The following is a 19,299-nucleotide window of genomic DNA, read 5'->3' on the forward strand; positions in this document are numbered from 1 at the left end:
TAAAAAATAACGATGACAACAACAAAAAGCAAAAACAAAACAACGAACTCAACAATTCTTTTCTTTGTGCGGTGGATGAGACTGTATGTTGGGGCATGTATCATGCACACGTATGGAGGCCAGAAGAGGACCCATATGTCTTGCTGTATCTATGACTCCCAGCCTAATTTCCTCCAGACAGGGTCTCCCAGTGAACCTGGAGCTGGGCTCACCAACAAATGCCTGTGAACCTCCAGTCTTTGTTTACCCCTACAACTAAGGGATTATGTAAGTCCATGGGCAGCCACGCCTGTCTTTTTTTTAATTAAAATAAATTTTTTAATATGGATGCTGGAATTCAAATCATTTCAGGCTTGAACAACACCTCTCTTCATCACTGAACCATTTCTCTAGCTCCAAGAAGGAAATATTTGTTGTACATCACATCCGTTCTCTTTAGCCCAAAACCGTGACTTGCCTGCTACCCATGCCCCAGCACACTCAGGATAAAATCCTCCCCTGAACAGCCCCTAATATCGAGAATTTGACTGCAAGGGACCGTTCTGGGACCATTTACCTCACTTCAGCTGTCTCCCTGCAATTGTCTGTCTTAAGCCTTTGCAATTCTGTCCTCTGGGTTATGTCTATGAGGATCACATACCTCCCTTTTTTAAGACAGGGTAGCCCAGGGTGGCCTCAAATTCAGTATACACCCCAGGATTGACCCTCTTGCCTCTACCTCCCATGAGCTAAGATTACAGAAGGTAATCATACTCTCTCACCCTTGATCACTCCTTTTTAAATTTACACCCATCCTCTTTCTGGCCTTCTGACTGGCCATGGCAAAGAAGATAGACCTAGTTATCATGGCTAGCAAGTACCTGCCCTGGATACCCCCACCCGCACCCCCATGACCCCTGACTCATTAAGCTCCTCGGAGTTCTCATTGCTTTCCTGTCACAACCCTGATAGGCCTGGCTTCCTCGGTTCTTCCCCCACCCCACCCACCCCCGGAGCTGAGGACCGAACCCAGGGCCTTGCGCTTCCTAGGCAAGCGCTCTACCACTGAGCTAAATCCCCAACCCCTCCGTGGTTCTTTCTATAGCCCCATTACTTTGATTCAGGAACCACCCAAGAAGCTAAGCCACTTAGAGATTGATCTGTGGGGTGAAAGGACCAGATCTTACCTCATCTTTAGCCTGGAGCAAGAACTCGCTGCCATCCTGGGTTCTGCAGGAGACACAGGACTTCAGGTACCTTGAGCGACCCAACCCCTCTCCCCCACCACCCATCGTCTTTCAAGGGAACCAGGAGTCCACACAGAGGAAATGGAGCAATGCTGGGACCCCTCCCTTCCTCCCAGGGGAGGGACTCACTGGAGCTTGAAGACATGCTTCTTTTTCTTGTAGTCACTAGCCACCTCGCTGGTGGCTTTGTGCAGGCTGAGCAGTGGCTCCCCGCCATGCGTGCCCCCTGATGCTGGGCCTTTGGAGTCCTTGTAGAAGCCCAGCTCCCCCTTGCTGAGCACACAGTACAGGTTCACCCACGACCTGGGGTGACGAGATGGTGATTAAGGCGGAATTACAGAACTCTGCTTGGGAATGCTACCTCATTGCCATCAGAGTGTATGCTGGGTCTTGCTACTCTGAACCTTCCTACCTCTGGTCCTTTGTCCTGGCTACTTAGCCACATGCCAGGCTGTTCCTCTATAAGGCAGTTCCTGTTCTGGGAGGTGTGGCCAGGCTCCCAAGAATCAAGAGTTTGCCCAGGCTAGACTTTCCTTACCCTTCCTTACCTCATCCCACATTGGCTTCCCAAAAGCAAGAGACAAGCTTCGAGGCCAGGGATAGAGCTTAGCAGGAGGTAGAGCCCTTGTCCAGAATTCACTAGTGAGGAGTTGGAAGTATGTCTCCATAGTAAAGCTAAGACCACGGTCTTGATCCCCAGTCCTGATTCCATCACAGGCCCTCCCTTCATTCATTGGTCTCATTTTCCCACACATTACCTTCCATCACCCTTGCTTCATTCATTGTTTCTCATTTCCCCACCATTCACCAAGTCCCTTCCAGGACAATTTACTGCTCTACAGTTTGGAATAAGAAGATCTGGTCTCCCAGCCAAAGCCCCAATCTTGGAAGAAGTCTCAGATGGGAAAATAACATACAAAAGTTGTCCCCTGTTCATTGCCACCTTGTTATGGGGGGGGGGGGGCACGGAGAAACACTATGATCCCCACCAGCCAAGTCTGAACCTGTCATGTTCATGTCTTGGGCCTTGGCTCTACCTGTCCCCGCATCTCAGTTGTGAAAAAATATATTAGACAAGGACAAGATGGACTCACTCCAAAAGTAAACACAGGCCAGTACACACGTGGTGGTTAGGCCTGTGGAGAAGGCTCAGCAAACAAGGCACTTGCAGCCAAGCCTGACAACCGAAGTCTGATCCCAGGTTAACCCACAGAGCAGAAGAGAACCGATTCCCACCAGTTGTCCTCTGACCTTCACACACAACTTTCACCCCAACATAAATAAATATAGACAGTTTAAAAAAAAGCTCCTTGTCTGGATAACTGTCCGTAAGTTCCAACAATCCACTAGGTCCTCAGTTTGGGCTCTGTTCCTTTTCAGACCCCCACTGAAAATGTAACGGCTGGAGGTTGCCAGGTGGGGGGGATCCACCTCGATCACTGATTGGATGCAATCTTGAGGTTCCAAGTCACATCCCATTGGAATCATCTAGAGTAGACCCTACTTCCAGTTTGCTGCTTTGCCACCTGGGGTGGCTGCTGAGACTGAATCCCAATTTATTTATTTATTTTTTTCCTTTTCTTTTTTTCGGAGCTGGGGACCGAACCCAGGGCCTTGCGCTTGCTAGGCAAGTGCTCTACCACTGAGCTAAATCCCCAACCCCAATCCCAATTTATTAAGGTTGGGGTACTTCTGTCATGCTCCCGTCTCAGCTCCAGACACTTCGGTATTGGACACTCAAAACCCTGGCCACGCATCTCCACTTCACGGATTGGAGGATTTGAACTTGAGTCCCGCCCCTCCTCCGGCCCAGCTACTCATTCATTAAATACCCAGAGCAGGCGCCCAAGCCATCCAAAGCCCCGCCCACGCGCTCACCGGTTGGACGACTTGCGGTTAGCGTCGAGCTCGCGCTTGCGCAGCAGGAAGCCCTCGTGCTGCACTGTGTGAGTGGGCGGAGGTGGAGGCGCGGGGGCGGAGCCTCCCTGAGCAGGGGCGGAGCGCGAGCGCCGGCTTCCCCCGCCCTCACCACCCTCTCGAGGCCGTGGCCGCCGGCGGGGCTTGGGCCGGTCCCGTGCCCGCGGCCGATCGGGCCGAGGTGTCCGCTCGGGCGGCTCAAGCCCGTTGGGCAGGCGACCAGGGGGAAGCTCCCGAGGCTGAGGCAGCGACGGCTGTGTGAATGAAGGGAGGGGGGAGAGGGGTACTGTGCATGATGACTAGGGGAGCATCCTGTTTCAGGGAGTCTGAGGGCCTTGGGGTACCGTCCGTCTTTAGGGTCACCTATCTTGGAGAGTAACATGGGAGGACCCTTAGGGATGAGAGGACCCTATAGGTTTTGATAACAGGTCATTCGAATTTAGGCTTTGGAATTCTGGAAATTGGAAGGTTAGGAACAGGGTCTAAGGAGGTGGAAGGTGCATCGAATTTCTGTATGAAGAATCTTGTGTGACTAATAAGAAAATGGGCACCCCACAAGCCTGGAGAAATATGGAGTCTAAAATAGATGGGGGAAGGGGGTTAGAGTTCACTATGTGTGCATGGGTGGAGAGAGAGAGAAATAAGATTCCTGGGTCTGAGGCTCCACCTTTCTAAGGCAGAGTATGGGGCCTCTATTGACCGCAAGGTCCAGGAGGAAGGATGGGCCTGGGTAATGGCTGCCTCTGAGATCCTGGCCACTAAGAGGGCTTCTGTGCCCACCCATCCCAAGTCCAACTCACCACCGCAGCAGGGAGCCCTGGGCCTGCCTCTTTCTCCTGAAGCTGCTCCACGATGTCAGCCAGGGTGGCCTTCCTGGAGAAGAGGAGACAAAAGACCCGAGTGGGATCCTGGGCCTTTTGCTACTGCTTTGTCTTGGCTGGACAGAGGAGCCTCCCAACCAGGCCCCTGTCTCTCTCACACATCTGTGTGCCTTGGATACTGTGGGAGTTCCTGACACAGCTTCTCAATGTATAACCCAATCCCTCCCTTCTTCAAGATTTTTTAAAAATCTGTTTCACCTTTTAAAATATTTTTAATTTCTTAGGGTTATCGGTGTGTATGAATGTTTGCCCCCATGTTTGTATGTGCACCGCATGTGGCCCTAGTGCCCTCAGAGGCCAGAGAAAGGCATTGGAGTCCCCTGAAGCTGCACTTCTAAGAGGTTGTGAGGCAGTCAGTGTGGGAACCAAAGGTAGGTCCTCTGAAGAGCAGTAAGTGCTCTTAACCACTATCTCTTCTTTACACACATATAAAGTAAAAAATAATAAATCTTTTTTTAAAAAGTTTTCAAAGGGGCTGGAGAGATGGCTCAGTGGTTAAGAGCACCCAACTACTCTTCCAGAGGTCCTGAGTTCAATTCCCAGCAACCACATGGTGGCTCACAACCATCTGTAAAGAGATCCGATGCCCTCTTCTGGTGTATCTGAAGACAGCTACAGTGTACTTATATATAATAAATGAATAAATCTTTAAAATAAAAAGTTTTCAAAGGAGCCGGGTGTGGTGGTGCCTGCCTTTAATCCCAATGCTTGGGAGGCAGGGGCAGGGGCAGCTAAATACATACATACATACATACATACATACATACATACATACATACATACATACATAGCTTTTCAAGACAGTGTTTCTCTGTGTAGCCCCAGCCATCCTGGAACTCACTCGGTAGACCAGACTGGCCTCAAACTCAGAGATTCACCTGCTTCTGCCTCCTGAGTGCTGGGATTAAAAGCATGAGTCACCACTGATATATGTGTGTGTGTATGTATATAAATATGCATATGTATACACACGTACATGAGAGTCAGGGTTTCATGCATCCCAGCTTGCCCCCTGGCCTCCCGCTCCTCTTGCCTCTACCTTCCAAATGATGAGAGCCCAGGGCACCACACCAGGCCAGCATAGCTTGTTCACTTTAGAGTCAGACTCTCAAAGGTAGCCCTGGTGCTCAGAATGTATGGCAGGTGGCCTGGGATCCACTCCTTTACTCCTAAGTGCTGGGGCCACACTTACATCACCAGGCCCTTTGAGTTTTAAGCAGAGCAAGCTGGTGGCCTCAGGCTTTTAAACATCCTGTTGTCTTTCTCCATACAGTCCCCTGAGCCCCCAAGTCCCCTGGGCTTCCCCTCCCAGCCCTAAACATTTCCAGTCTTCACTGCCTGGTGCTAAGTAAGGCTGTTTCCCTCGTTGATCCTGGCTCTCTGGCCTCTGCCTCCGCTTTCCCCTTCTCTAACATCTTGGCCACAGAGGTCCTTACCCTTTGACCAGCTCTCCTCTGGTGGGAGTCTCCTGCTCGCTAGACTCCTGTCGTTCTATCCGCCGCTCCCGCCGCTCCCTCCGCCTCTCCATTTGCTCATAGCGACCCAGAGTAAGGCTGTGAGGCCCCTCGTGGTCCGCGGACTCCTGGCGCTCAGGCCGCCGCCTCCGCGCTGCCTCCTCGGGTTGATCCGTGGACTCCTGGCGTTCTGATCTTCGTCTCCGTGGCAGCTCCTCCGCACGATCCGCTAACTCCTGGCGCTCCGGCCGGGGCCGGACCTGCTCCGTCACCGCCGGAGTTCCAGGGGTGTCCGTCGTGTCCAACGCTGCGGCTGTTGGGGCCGCGGGTTCTACCTTCCCCGAGGTCTCCGGCAGCCGGTCAATGCGCGGCTGGAGACGCTCGGGCTTGAGCTCCTGGCGCACATAACCAACCCGGGTCCGCACCTCCGCTGACAGCGTGTCCGAGGCCCTGCGGGCCAAAGGCTCCAGGCCCCTGTCATAGCCCCCTGGACGCAGCAAGGGTGCTGCCTTGGCCGCCAGCTCTGTGGGGTCCCCAAAGAACTTGCGCCCCAGCAATGGGGTGGGTGGCTGCTTACTCTGTTCTGCCTTGAGTTTCTCGATCTGGGGGTAGAAAGGTCAGGTCAGGTCAGGCTGGGGAATGAGGCGGAGCGAGGGAACGGTTCGCGAAGGTGCTGGGCGTTCCCCCTTCTGCTCGACTTAGTTCCACTTGGAAACAGGATTTTTAGCCACTGCTTATTCTTAGGAAAGACCTTAATTCCTATTCTTTCCACAAACACCCGTTGGTTTTTGTAGAGGTGTAGGGATCTCGTTCTCTGTCTTTGCTTCTGTCTGTTTCTGTCCCTCCACTCCCCTCTCCTCCCGTCCTGCTCCCGTCCTCTCTTTTCTTTGGTCTTTGTTTTGTGGAGGTCTGTGATGGGCAACTACATAGGAGACAGGATTTCACGTAGCCCAGACTGGCTCCAAACTCGATATTACTGAGAGTGACTTTGAACTAACTTCTGATCCTCCTGCCTCCACCACCCAAAATGCTGGGAGAACTGATGTGTGCCACCACATCTGACAACTAAACTTCTCTGGGTGCTTTTCTGATCCCCACCAGCATGGCGTCTTCCTAAGAGTCTCCCTCAACAGGGCCTGACATTCACATTATTCTTCAAGCTTCCTATTGGACTCCTCAAGACCAGACCTTTGTTTTGCAAAAGGGGCTTCTGGAAAATCCAGACTCCACCCCGACCCCCATCTCATCTCCCCAGCCACACCCTTTTTCATCAAAAATCTTGGCCCCCTCTGGGCTGTTAACTCTCAAATTACAGGTCTGTTCTGCCTTTCACTTGGAGCCCAGTAAGAATCTATGCCTATTTCTGCCCAAAGCTCTGGGCACTCCGAGCTGCTGTGTCAGTGAAATATAGTAGGACGGTGGGTAGGAAGCAGGATCTGGGGTCTGACCGTGGTCAAGCGCCGCAGAGAGCTGAACCTCTCCTCCCACGCCGCAGCCGCTTTTCGGAAGGCCTCGTGTCGCCGGATAAGCTGCTCCACCTCATCCACACTGCTGCCCAGCTCCCGGCTCTGCAGGAGCGGCTCCTGAGCTGTCAGCCAGGCGTCAGCCACCACGGCCTCCTGAGCAAACTGGTGTACCTCCAGCACTGGGGACAGGCACAGGAGATGAGGCACTAGGAGAGCCTCAGATCTTTCCCTAGAGCGAGGGCTATGGTTCTCTAGCCTCCCATACCCTTGGGCTACTCCCAGTCCAGCCTTAAGAGTAATGGAGACTAGGCTGTTTTAAAATATACAATGAATTTATTGTGTGTGTATGACGATGCTTATATGGTATCTAGGTCTCCCCTTTCACAAAGGAGGTGACAGGAACCAAACTCTGGTCATCAGGCTCGGCACCAAGTGACTTTACTTCCTGAGCAGTCCCTCTACTGTAGGGACAGGGGCTATCTTGTCTCTTTGAAACAGGGTGTCATGGGGCAATAGGAAGGCGCCAACACATTCAGTTTTACGAGGTTTTAGATGGAGCCCAGGGCTTCATGCATGTAAGCAAGCACTCTATCAGCTGGGACACACACACACACACACACACACACACACACACACACACACACAGACTCTGGGGATATTTCTAAAGATACCCAGTGATCTGCCCTCAGGGTTGGTTCTGAAGACCCAAGGTTGTGTGCAAAGCATGCTCATGTCACTTGTGACCCTCTGCCCTTGGCTGGACATTCTGAAATATGCCTCTTGGGTCCCTTGATCTAGGCCCTTACTCACTCTGTTGCAGCCACTCCCAGTGCCGGTCCCACTTCTCCGACACCTCCTCCTTCCGGCTTCCCAGCTTGTCCAACTGTGCCTGGATCTGGGGATGTGTGGGTCGTCGGTGAGCAAGGAACCGGGGTATACAAAAGGTAGGAGCAGAGAAGGACCCCTCCCAACCATTCCCATGTTTCTCCCCCACCTCATCAGCCATGGCACTTTTGTTGAGTAATAGAGAACGCCCCAGCTCCTGGCAGGCTGTCAGCTCAGGCACACGAGCCTCCAATTCTGTCTTCAGGCCCTGGTGGTAGTTCATAAGCACCTCCACGGATGATACATCCCTGTAGTGGGCAGGGGACAGGGGACAGGGACCTAAGCTGCATGCAGCACTGTCAGCCTGACCCTTAGACGCAGCTCCCGCTGAGCACAGATCCTTGACACTGGTGTTCTACAGCGTTTCAGGACGGCAACCTTGACTGACCAAGTTCTGAGGGGCCAGGGTCTTCCTAAATTCAGTGCCATACTTTTGCTTCAGCACATCTAGGATTTCAAGTCTTCCTTCCTTCCTTCCTTCCTTCCTTCCTTCCTTCCTTCCTTCCTTCCTTCTCTCTTCTTCCAACAGGGTCTCCTGTGACAGGCACATGCAGGCCTAGGACATGCTATGTAGCTAAAGATGACCCTGAGCCCCTGGTATTCCTGCTTTCGTCTTATCCCCCAAGGGTGGAGATGACAGTTGTGCACCTCTGCGTCTAGTTTTTAAAAACTTGAAAAAAAATGTTGTGTTTTTAGTATTTTATGTGAGGTCTCATGTAGTGCAACTGTCCTCAAACTCTTTATGTAGTGAAGGGTGACACTGATCTCTCTCCCTCTACCCTCTCAGTGTTGGGATGGCAATCGTGCGCCACCAGACCTGGCTTTTATTCCACACTGGGGATGCGACCCAGGGCCTCCTGCATGCCAAGCAAACACTACCAATTGAGCTACAGCCTCAGATCTTTTGTTTGCGGTAGGCAGGGTCTTGCTAAGTTACCTCACTCTTGCACTGAACTCTTTCTCCTGCCTCAGCTTCCTGAGTGTCTGGGTTGAGAGGCCTGTGCCACCAGGCCGAGCTCAGGTCTGGCTTCTGCTGGACCCAGAACTATTGTGCGGGACACTAAGTATGTATCCACAACAGTACGTGGCGGGGCACCTGTCGGGCCACTCGGGTTTCCTGTCGTGAAGGGGTTGTTGGGGGTCTGGAAGTGGGTTAAGGAGCACCTGGGTTTGTCAGCTGCCCCGATCTGGCCCGCGATGCCGTCCATCCAGGAGAGCAAGTCTCGGGCCTGGCTGTGGAAGCGCAGGGCGTCAGCCGTGGAGCTGACGTGCAGACGAGCATCCTCACAGGCTGCCAGCAGCTCCTTCCAGCCCTGCAACACCTCCTGCTCACGGCTGGCGATGGCCTCTGCGTGCTCGCCCGCGTACACAGTCCGCAACTGGGCCGCCCCTTCCTGCAGCTGCCGCACCTGAGGGACAAGCCAGGTCATGCACCGGTCCTGCGCGGGCACAGGCTCCGCCCTCTTATTCATCTTACTTGACTCAGCCTCCACCATCACCTCTTTCCCATCTCAGTGGTCTAGGGTCATTCTTTTCTCCTTCCCCTGCTCCTATAACTCAGGCTCCTCCCTTTACTCCGCCCCTTTGGCCCAGCGTCTCCTCTCTTCCCTTCCACAATCCAGATCCCCCTCTTTGGACTCTTCCCCACCGGTGTGGTCAAGGCTCCGCCTCCTTTCTTCCCCAAGACTCCTAAGACTCGCAGACTTCTCAAAGACTCATTACCACCCTTAGGCCTTGCTGCCTGGTCCTTTCCGGACTTACCAGTGCTCTGGCTTTTCTTCTGAGAACTCTATCTGCCAGGTCCATCTACTGATTCACCTTTCCCTTCTCTCAGAGCCCTCCGATATTCCCAGGAGCCCTCTTTCCACCCTGATGTCCATTTGATGAATTTTTTTTTCTATTCCATTTATATCACGACTACTAGTTTCCTACCAGTTTCCAAATAAGTATTCAAAAAAAATTTTTTTTGAGACAAGGTCTCACTGTGTACTCAAGGCTAACCTCAAACTCCAGATCTGCCTGGGATTACAGGAAGTATGAAGTTACATCTGGCAGGCCATCGGAAAAAACTTGTTTTTGACACAAGGTCACACTCTGTAGCTCAGGCTGACCTCGAACTCTTGACAAGCCTCCTGTCTCAGCCTCCCAAGTGCTAAGGTTTCAGGCATAAGCTACCTTGCTCAGCTTAGATCATTTCTGATAGAGGCAGGTCAGGCTGGTCTACATAACATGTCTCAAAACAACCAGAATTTCACAATGAGACTTTAGAAAAAAACAAAAGCAAAACAAAAAACAAACAAACAAAAAACTGTAAGGACTGGAGAGATGGCTCAGTGGTTAAGAGCACTGGCTGCTCTTCCAGAGGTCCTGAGTTCAAATCCCAGCAACCACATGGCGGCTCACAACCATCTGTAATGGGATCAGATGCCCTCTTCGGGTGTGTCTGAAGACAGTGACGGTGTACTCATATATAAAATAAATAAATCATTTTTAAACTTTTTAAAATAATAAGTTTCAGCATCCCCACCCCATCTCGACTGGATTTCTTGGCACGGCACAACCAGTCCGCTTTTACTGTGCCGTTTCCTCTTGTCACCAAGCTGCTCTCTGTCCACTGCCTGCCTGCCGATTCCAAGGCAGTTGTTTGCTCAGTGGTCTGCCCTCCCACTCACCACCCCACCTGCGACACGAGGAGCTGCAGGTCGTGCTCAAAGGCTCGCAGGGTCCGCTGCATGGAGCTAGCGCTGGGTCTGGGCTCAGGTGGTGCCGTCAGGCGGGGCAGCCTCCTCCGCTTCTCCTCGATCTGCCCTTGAAGCTCTCGGGCATCACTGAAGAACTTATGCAGCTCCCGAGAGGCAGCAAGCAGCTGGGCCCGAGTGCCCATGAGCTCCAGCAGTTCAGCCCAGGCCTCGTTCAGCCCGTCCTTCCACTCAGCCATGGTGGCCGCTGCTGTGTGGCCACACTCAATCAGCTCGTCCACCATCTGGTTTACTGCTGCCAGCCGCTCCCGCCCTGCGGTTCCTGTCTCACTGGCGAACTCTGAGAATTTCTCCTGTAGCACCTGGGATTGGGACATGAGATGGGGAGGAGAAAGTGGGTGACAGTGCCCCTCCAACCTGTTACCATGTGACAGGTACAAATGGTAATAAGAGTCATCCCTATAATAAAATATTATCTAATAGTTCTTGGCCATTTTGTGGCAATAATATAATGTTAAAAATATGATATGTAGTATTAATAACTAACACCATGCTAGGCATCAAGTGTACCATGCCTGGGTTTGTGTGTGTGTGCATGTGTGTTTGTGTTCGTGTGTGTGTGTGTGTGTGTGTGTGTGTGTGTGACAGGGTCTCAGATTGCCAAGGCTGTCCAAAACTTACTATGCAGCCAAAGATAACTGGAACTCCACCTGCACTCACCTTCTCAGGCGCCATGAGTGCTTTAGAATATATGAATAATTGGGATTCAAGGCATGAGGTGGGGTAATTAGAAAGGAAACTCAGAGACCTACATACACAGTAGCTACTAGTACTGTTGACATGTGGGGGTTTGAACGATCATGGCCCCTTTAGGTCTCCAGTTGGTGGAACTATTTGGGAAGGATCAGGAGGCGTGGCCTGATGGGAGAAGGTGTGTCACTGCGGACAGACTTTGAGGTTCCAAAAGACTTGGATCACTCCCAGCGTGCCTCTCTCTGCCTCTCACTTTTGGATCAAAATGTGAACTCTTAGCTGTTCCTGCCACCCTATCCATCATGGACTCCAACCCTCTGAAACTCTAAGTCCAACTAAACATTTTCTTTCATTAATCATCTTGGTCCCAGTGTTTTGCCATCATAACAGAAAAGTAAAGGCATGGCATTTGTAAGAATCCTCACCGACACATGTTCAAAGTCCTGGCCCAGCTCTGGTGAACCAGCTACCACCTCCTTCTCGGCTATCCAGTGTTCCAGCTCGTCCACCTGGCGGCTGAGCTGGTATAGCCAGTACTGCTGTTCCAGGCTCACCCTGCGCTCTTCACCCAGCTCCTTGAGCGCCACATAGAGGCGATCCACCTGGGACTGTCGACGGCTGATCTGCTCACTGATGGTGGAGATAGGGGAATAAGAGAGAGCCCTCTGAGACTTCTGGGAGCACCTGTAACCTCCCCCTCCTAAGACAGGGCTGTTTCCTCCTGAATCTCTGCCAGGGTCCTATCTCTTAAGATTCCCCTTGGTGGGGCTGTTTTTTTAAAGTCTCACACAGAGTCAGCCTGGAGCTCACTGCTATAGCAACAATGTGATACTAAAAATAATATAGTAACACAGTGCTGATAACTAACATTGTACTAAGCTAAGCACCGAATCCACCATTAATGAATATATAATTCAATATATATATATATATATATATATATATATATATATATATATATATATATATAATTTGCCCCAGGTTGGCCTCCATTTCTCTGTATTCTCTGTGTAGCCAAGGATAACTGGATCTTCTGGTCCCTCAGGACTGCTTCCACAACTGGATACACTCATCCCCGTCCAGCTGTACCCAGCATCTCTTAATGGCTTTGTTAATTCACCCTTTGGCCTCTTGCTGTTGCCCAATGATTGTGGGCAGGGTTCCTAACTCCCTCCCTCATGGTTCAACCAAGAGGTCTACCTTCAGCTTTAACCTCCAGGCTTCTGGACTTGGGTCTTGATCTGTGGTCCCTTCCCAGCCCTGAGCCAAGCCTCCTAGATTCCATGAGGTTACATGATCCAGCTGTGCCAGGAAGGCTCAGCCCCACCTACAATCTGATCTCAGCACTCCAGTTTTTTCAGTCCTCCCAAACATATCTCTCTCTCTCTCTCTCTCTCTCTCTCTCTCTCTCTCTCTCTCTCTCTCTCTCTCTCTCAAGCTCTTACTATGTAACCCATTCTGGACTGGAACTCTATTGACCACACTGGCCTCAATTTGCAGCAATCCCCTTGCCTCAGCCTCCTGAGGGCTGGGAATAAACGAATGTTCCATCAAGCCTAGGTCTAGTACTCCTACCTCAATCCTAGCCATAGATGGACCCTTCTCTCCGAAATGGCCTTGTCCCTGCCCTGTTTGGTCCCGTCCCACCCTCCCACCTGTCTGGGTGTCCCATTTCCAGTAGCGCCCGGCACTGGCGTGACAGCTGGGCAATGCTTTCTTCATAGTTCTCCACTCCCTGCTCCAGTTGCAGATGCTTCTTGAGCAGCTGCAGAGTGCTTTGTTCATCCTGGGGGCACAAGGCACCTGTGATGAGTTTGCAGAGGACGGGCCCCTGTCTCCAGCGTCCCAGAACCCCCGAACCCCTGTTCCGGGCGCACCTTGCCCTTGTCCTCACTCATCATGAGCAGCTCCTGCTCGCCCAGCCATGCCTCCACCTCAGCCACGTCAAAGTAGTACTGTTCCACCTGGAAGGCGGCGTCCAGCGTCTGCTGCCGCCGTTCAGTGGCTTCCCGCAGTCCGGTCCAGGCGCTCTGCAGCTGCTCCTGGCCGCGGCGCACCGCCTCAGCCTCCGGGCTGCGCAACGAGGCCAGCACGCCCGCGCGCTCCAGCACCTCCTCCAAGCGCGGCCCGTGAGCCTGGATCTCCCGCCTCAGGCCCTGCGGATGAGGCATCGTGTGGAGAGGAGATCAGAGACTCTACCCAATCCTCTCTGCGGCTGGCTGGGCCGCTGAACTGAAAAGGACACTCTCAGATCTCCTGCCACTGGCGGTGTAGCACTCACTCATATCCCAGTGTTGGAAGTGGGAAACCCGGCCCTGACAAACGAAGTGCAATCAATGAGAAAACTGGAGGCTGGCTCTAAAGACTGTACTGTCAAGTTTGGAGATGTTAGACGGGGCCCTTTCGGAGGGCTGCTGGGAGATGCTGTCTTCCTGGACTTACAGCATCTGTCCTATATAAGTCCTGCACATGATCCGGGTACTGAGAAGTGCGGCAGGGTGGGGGAGAGGCTCAGGCACCACATCCCAGCTGAGGATCTATTGGCAGTTTATGGTGGAAAATGGGCCCCATACCCATGCACACCAGAACGCAGGACAGGACTGGAGAGATGGCTCCACGGTTAAGAGCCATCAACTGGGTAGTGAATCCCAGTGGTGCAGGCCTGCAACCCCAAGTTCTCAGGAGGCTGAGGCAAGGGTTGCAAGGTCGAAGGTCAGAGCCTTCCTGAACTATGGAGTAAATTCAAGGTCACACTGGCTGTCCTGGAACTTGTTCTGTAGACCAGGCTGATCTCAAACTCAGATACACCTGTCTCTGCCTCCCGAGTGCCAGGATTAAGCCTGTATTGGGCCCTTAGGGGCTTTTATTAAAGGGTTCGTCCCCTGGGGCTTTGGAAGCATTGCTCTGGGTAAGCTAAGTATTAGTGCATAGAGATTGAGTTAGAGTTCCAGAGACTTTTCAAGGGGTTCAAATCCCATGCTCCTACCTCAAAAGGATTAAGGGTTTGCTTGCTGTTTCTCTCCATTCTCTCCACAACCATCTTTTATTACCTCTAGAACTGGGAAATGAACCTAGGACCTTTGGAAGGCTAAGAAAGCACTCTACCACTGAGCCACGCCCCCAGCCCCTCACTGGGGATTCTAGGCAGGGGCTCTAACACTGAGCCACACCCCCAGCCCCTCACTGGGGGATTCTAGGCAGGGGCTCTACCACTGAGCCACGCCCCCAGCCCCTCACTGGGGATTCTAGGCAGGGGCTCTACCACTGAGCCACACCCCTAGCCCTCATTGGGGGATTCTAGGCAGGGGCTCTACCACTGAGCCACGCCCCCAGCCCCTCACTGGAGATTCTAGGCAGGGGCTCTAACACTGAGCCACACCTCCAGCCCCTCACTGGGGGATTCTATGCAGGGGCTCTAACACTGAGCCACACCCCCAGCCCCTCACTGGGGATTCTAGGCAGGGGCTCTACCACTGAGCCACACCCCCAGCCCTCATTGGGGGATTCTAGGCAGGGGCTCTACCACTGAGCCACGCCCCCAGCCCCTCACTGGAGATTCTAGGCAGGGGCTCTACCACTGAGCCACACCCCCAGCCCCTCACTGGGGGATTCTATGCAGGGGCTCTAACACTGAGCCACACCCCCAACTGTTCACTGGAGAATTCTAGGCCTTTACCTACTGAACCATCACCTGACTGACTTCCTGAGGCATTTTTGAGAGGGAGAAGTCCTCTCTGGTTTTGGTAGCAATGGATAAACCCGAATCTGTCGGACACCTTTCATCACCAACTAAAGAGAAGACAGTGACCTAAGAACAAAGTTAACTCAGAAACAACCACAGAAATGAAGTGGAGACTCATGGCAGTCTCTAGATGCACATGGATCTACCTGCTAGTGACATACTTGTGGAATACAAGAGACCCCCCCCCCGTGTCTCTCTCTCATCTACTTAGCTAAGTATTTAACTGACTAACTGACCTCTTTTCTAACACTCACATCTGCACAGGCCCTACCTCACTCCCTCGCCTGGCTCAGCTCACCTGGTTCTTTTTGATGTGCTGCTGGACAGCCTGCAAGCCAGTGCCTCGCTCTGTCAGCATGGCCAGCGGCAGCCGCTCTTGAACCCACGCCTGGAGAGAACATAGAGGAGGGTCAGGGAGAAAAGGCACCCAAGGCCGGCTGCCTCCCAACTGGCCTCTGGACCCTTTACACACACCAGTGCCCTTTTTTACCTAAGCAGACTCTTCTTGTGTGACAGTCTACCATCCTGCTCTCTGCTCTTAGGGCAAACTCCTGCTTAGCTTTGGCCTCCAACACGGGTCCTGCTTCCTGGAGTTTCCTTCCCACCGTCCTCACCCCATCCTTCCTCAATGCAGGCATCCTGGCTTCCAGGAAGCCCCGCCCACTTTGAGCTTCTTGGAGCTGTTACAGCTCCTCAGCCACCATTCTGGCCTCAGCCACCCTAAGGCAGGAGTGGGGTGGGAGTGGGGGAAGGGTGTCACTGTCTAGGGACAGGCCTGAGCCCTGTATGCAAAGCAACAGAAAACAGTTGCCTTTGGATACCTGCTGGCCCTAGATCCTCTAGTCTGGTTTGGCCAAGAATGAGTAGAGAGTAAACAAATGAGTTAGTGGATAGGTGACTGAGCAATGAGTATCTGGGAAGATGAATGGAAAGGAATGACGTCAGGGATCAAGACCAATGCATGAAAATGAAAATCCGTGGCCAGGTGTGCTGGGCACAATCACAACCCCAGCACTAGGGAGGTGGAGACAGGAGAATCAAGAAAAGTGCGAAGCCACCTTCGGCTACAGAGCCGGTTTCAAGACAGCCTGAACCTCGTGAGACTGTCTTAAACAGCCAAAGGGGATTGGGGGGGGGGGGAGAAAGAAAGAAAGAAAGAAAGAAGTTAAGAAGAAAAAGAATTTCATGAGCAAATGGATGGGTGGCTAGAATAAAGGAATGCAGAAGAGAAAAGGACCAAAGAATCCATCTGACCCTGACCCTGGTGCAACCTGGGTTACAGTCACCCTGTGTGGACCGGAATCAATCCCTGGCCCTAAGTCCCGCCCCATTCTCGAGTCCTGGCCCCAGGCTCCTATGTCCCGCCTCACCAGTTCGTCATCCAGGTCGTGTGCCACCTGATGCAGCTCCTTGGATGCCAGCAGCAAGCGGCGACGCTCCTGCAAAGGCTCCAGCAGGCGCACCAGGCGCTCTCCCACCGCGCTCTGCCGCTCGCCCACCAACTCCTTGCTCGCCTGCTCCAGTGGAAGCGCCGCTGTCTGCGCCTGCAGCTCGCCCACCTCTCGACACCACTCCTCCACCTGAGACTCCATAGACTGTGGGAACAGGGGTGTGGTCAGAAGTCCCACTCTTCCTATGGTGACCAGGCACTCATGTGAGCAGATTCTTTCACTCTCCCCTGTTCGGTGCTCCCCGGAAGTACCACACTCTCCCAGCATGAACACACAGGGCTTCTTACCAACCCCTACCTTGGGACTTTCTGCCTTGGGGTGGTGGGTGGAGTCCTCTGCCAGGTATTGTCCTTCCTTGCCAATAAGATTTCAGCTTAAAAGTTACATTCTCACGGAAGCTCAAAGGACCACCCCTCCCACAACGAAAATGAGCTATTCATTGAGGTTGAATGACTCTATTTCAGGTAGGAGGGAGCTTAGGCCCGGAGAAGTAATTTGACTAATGAATCAATCTTGTCAGACATAAAACCAATCACAAAGCTGCAGCAAGCTGGAGGCTGGGGTGTAGCTCTTTGGGATAGGGCTCGCTTGGCTTGCAGAACATCCAGCCTTCCATTCCTCAGCATTCAGGAGACAGAACAGGAGAATCGGGAGTTCAAGGTCAGCCTGGGCTACATGAAAACCTGTCTTTTTTTTTTTTTTTAAAGGCTAAGTACACTGGAGAGTTAATATATCTTATAAATGTCATTTGAAATCCCCCAAGATCAATTACTGGGCACAGGCCAAACAACTATCGATTCACCTGGATCCTTTCCTTGAACTTTGTGTTGAAAACTGTTACATATGGGTTAAAGGCTTAAATGGAATGAATAAACCCGTAAATTAGGAGAAGAAAAGCTGCCCAGATGCTTTGAGAGTCTTGGGGAGGGGCTTTCCGAGAATAAAAGTCACTAAGGCAAATAGTTCTAAATCTGGCCACATTGAGACATGTCTGCACTGACCCTGATGTCACAAAGCACCAGAAGGCGAATGACTAATGAAAGAGACATTTCAAAGGCATTTGAACAGGAAGCCATTATTTTAAAAAATTGTTTACACTTACTTGTGTGTGAAGGCACGCGTGTATGCGCCATGCATGACACACAGGGGCCTGTCAGGGGACAACTTGCAAGAGCTGATTCCCTCCTTCTACTGTGTGGCCTAGGGATCAAACTCAGGTCACCAGGCTTGGTGACAAGTGCCCTTACCCATTAAGACCTCTCTCTCTCTCTCTCTCTCTCTCTCTCTCTCTCTCTCTCAGATTTATTTATTTATTATATATAAGTACACTGTAGCTATCTTCAGACACACCAGAAGAGGGCATCAGATCTCGTTACAGATGGTTGTGAGCCACCATGTGGTTGCTGGGATTTGAACTCAGGACCTCTGGAAGAGCAGTCAGTGCTCTTAACCACTGAGCCATCTCTCCAGCCCAACACATCTCTTCTTAAGATTTATTTATATTTTTATTTATTTGTATGTGTATTTCTCTGGGTGTACCACATGTGTACAGCTAACAGTGGAGGTCAGAAGAGGGTGTTGGATCCCCTAGAACTGGAGTTACAGGTAGCTGTGCGTTGCCTGATGTGGGTACTGAAACCAAAATTTTATCTTCTAGAAGAGCAGTCTTTTGAAAATTATTTTTTTTTCTTTTTCTTTTTTCTTTTTTTCGGAGCTGGGGACCAAACCCAGGGCTTTGCGCTTCCTAGGCAAGCGCCCTACCACTGAGCTAAATCCCCAACCCCGAAAATTATTTTTTGTGTGAGGTCTTTGTCTGTACATCTCGTGTGTGTTTGTGTGTGTGTAGTGTGTGGTGTGTGTATGGTGTGTGTGTGTGTGTGTGGTGTGTGGTGTGTGGTGTGTGTGTGTGTGTGTGTGGTGTGTATGGTGTGTGAGTGTGTGTGTGGTGTGTGTGTATGTGTGTGTGTGTGTGGTGTGTGTATGGTGTGTGAGTGTGTGTGGTGTGTGGTGTGTGTGTGTGTGTGTATGGTGTGTGTGTGTGTATGTGTGTGGTGTGTGGTGTGTATGTGTGTGTGTGTGTGTGGTGTGTGGTGTGTGTATGGTGTGTGTGTGTGTATGTGTGTGGTGTGTGGTGTGTATGTGTGTGTGTGTGTGGTGTGTGTATGGTGTGTGAGTGTGTGTGGTGTGTGGTGTGTGTGTGTGTGTGGTGTGTATGGTGTGTGAGTGTGTGTGTGGTGTGTGTGTATGTGTGTGTGGTGTGTGAGTGTGTGTGTGGTGTGTGAGTGTGTGTGGTGTGTGGTGTGTGTGTGTGGTGTGTGTGTGTGGTGTGTGAGTGTGTGTGTGGTGTGTGTGTATGTGTGTGTGTGGTGTGTGTGTATGTGTGTGTGTGTGGTGTGTGTGTGTGTATGTGTGTGTGTGTGTGTGTGTGTGTGTGTTACCCTTGTAGGAGAGAACAGAGCATCGGATCCCCTAGAACTGGAGTTGCAGACAGTGTGATTTGAATGGAGAATGGCGCCTTTACGTTCCTATTACTTGAATACTCAGTCCTCAGTTGGTAGAACTGTTTGGGAAGGATTAGGAGGTGTGTCCTTGCTGCTGGAACTGTGTCACTAGGGGTGGCTTTGGGATTTCAAAAGCACACATCAGACCTTTCCTCTGCCCTGCATATGGATCAGTTGTAAACCCTCAGCTACTGCTCCAGTACTGTATCTGCCTGCTTGCCTGCTGCCAGGATCCCCCCATTATAGTCATGGCCCCTACTACCCTTTGAACCAGGAGCACCCCCTCCCCCAATAAATGCTTGATTTTTATAAGTTGCCCTGGCC

At 51.9% G+C, this 19,299-nt stretch overlaps 1 protein-coding gene across 5 annotated transcripts in view; it reads right to left on the bottom strand.

Annotated features, from left to right (window-relative positions):
* Sptbn4 (spectrin, beta, non-erythrocytic 4) overlaps window positions 1-19,299 on the bottom strand; it is an 87,193-nt gene that overhangs the window by 2,131 nt on the left and 65,763 nt on the right. For all 5 annotated transcript variants that reach the window (NM_001100845.2, XM_087555083.1, XM_087555081.1 and 2 more), the window contains 15 exon segments: window positions 1,167-1,209; window positions 1,356-1,529; window positions 3,105-3,397; window positions 3,944-4,016; window positions 5,461-6,080; window positions 6,927-7,123; window positions 7,755-7,839; window positions 7,939-8,077; window positions 8,994-9,238; window positions 10,510-10,890; window positions 11,707-11,911; window positions 12,937-13,067; window positions 13,159-13,437; window positions 15,322-15,411; window positions 16,394-16,618. In NM_001100845.2, coding sequence (NP_001094315.2) covers window positions 1,167-1,209; window positions 1,356-1,529; window positions 3,105-3,397; window positions 3,944-4,016; window positions 5,461-6,080; window positions 6,927-7,123; window positions 7,755-7,839; window positions 7,939-8,077; window positions 8,994-9,238; window positions 10,510-10,890; window positions 11,707-11,911; window positions 12,937-13,067; window positions 13,159-13,437; window positions 15,322-15,411; window positions 16,394-16,618 — 3,180 coding nt within the window.

The sequence above is a fragment of the Rattus norvegicus genome, chromosome 1 (genome assembly GCF_021556685.1).
Source record: "Rattus norvegicus strain SHRSP/BbbUtx chromosome 1, alternate assembly SHRSP_T2T, whole genome shotgun sequence".
In the NCBI taxonomy this organism is placed as follows: Eukaryota; Metazoa; Chordata; class Mammalia; order Rodentia; family Muridae; genus Rattus; species Rattus norvegicus.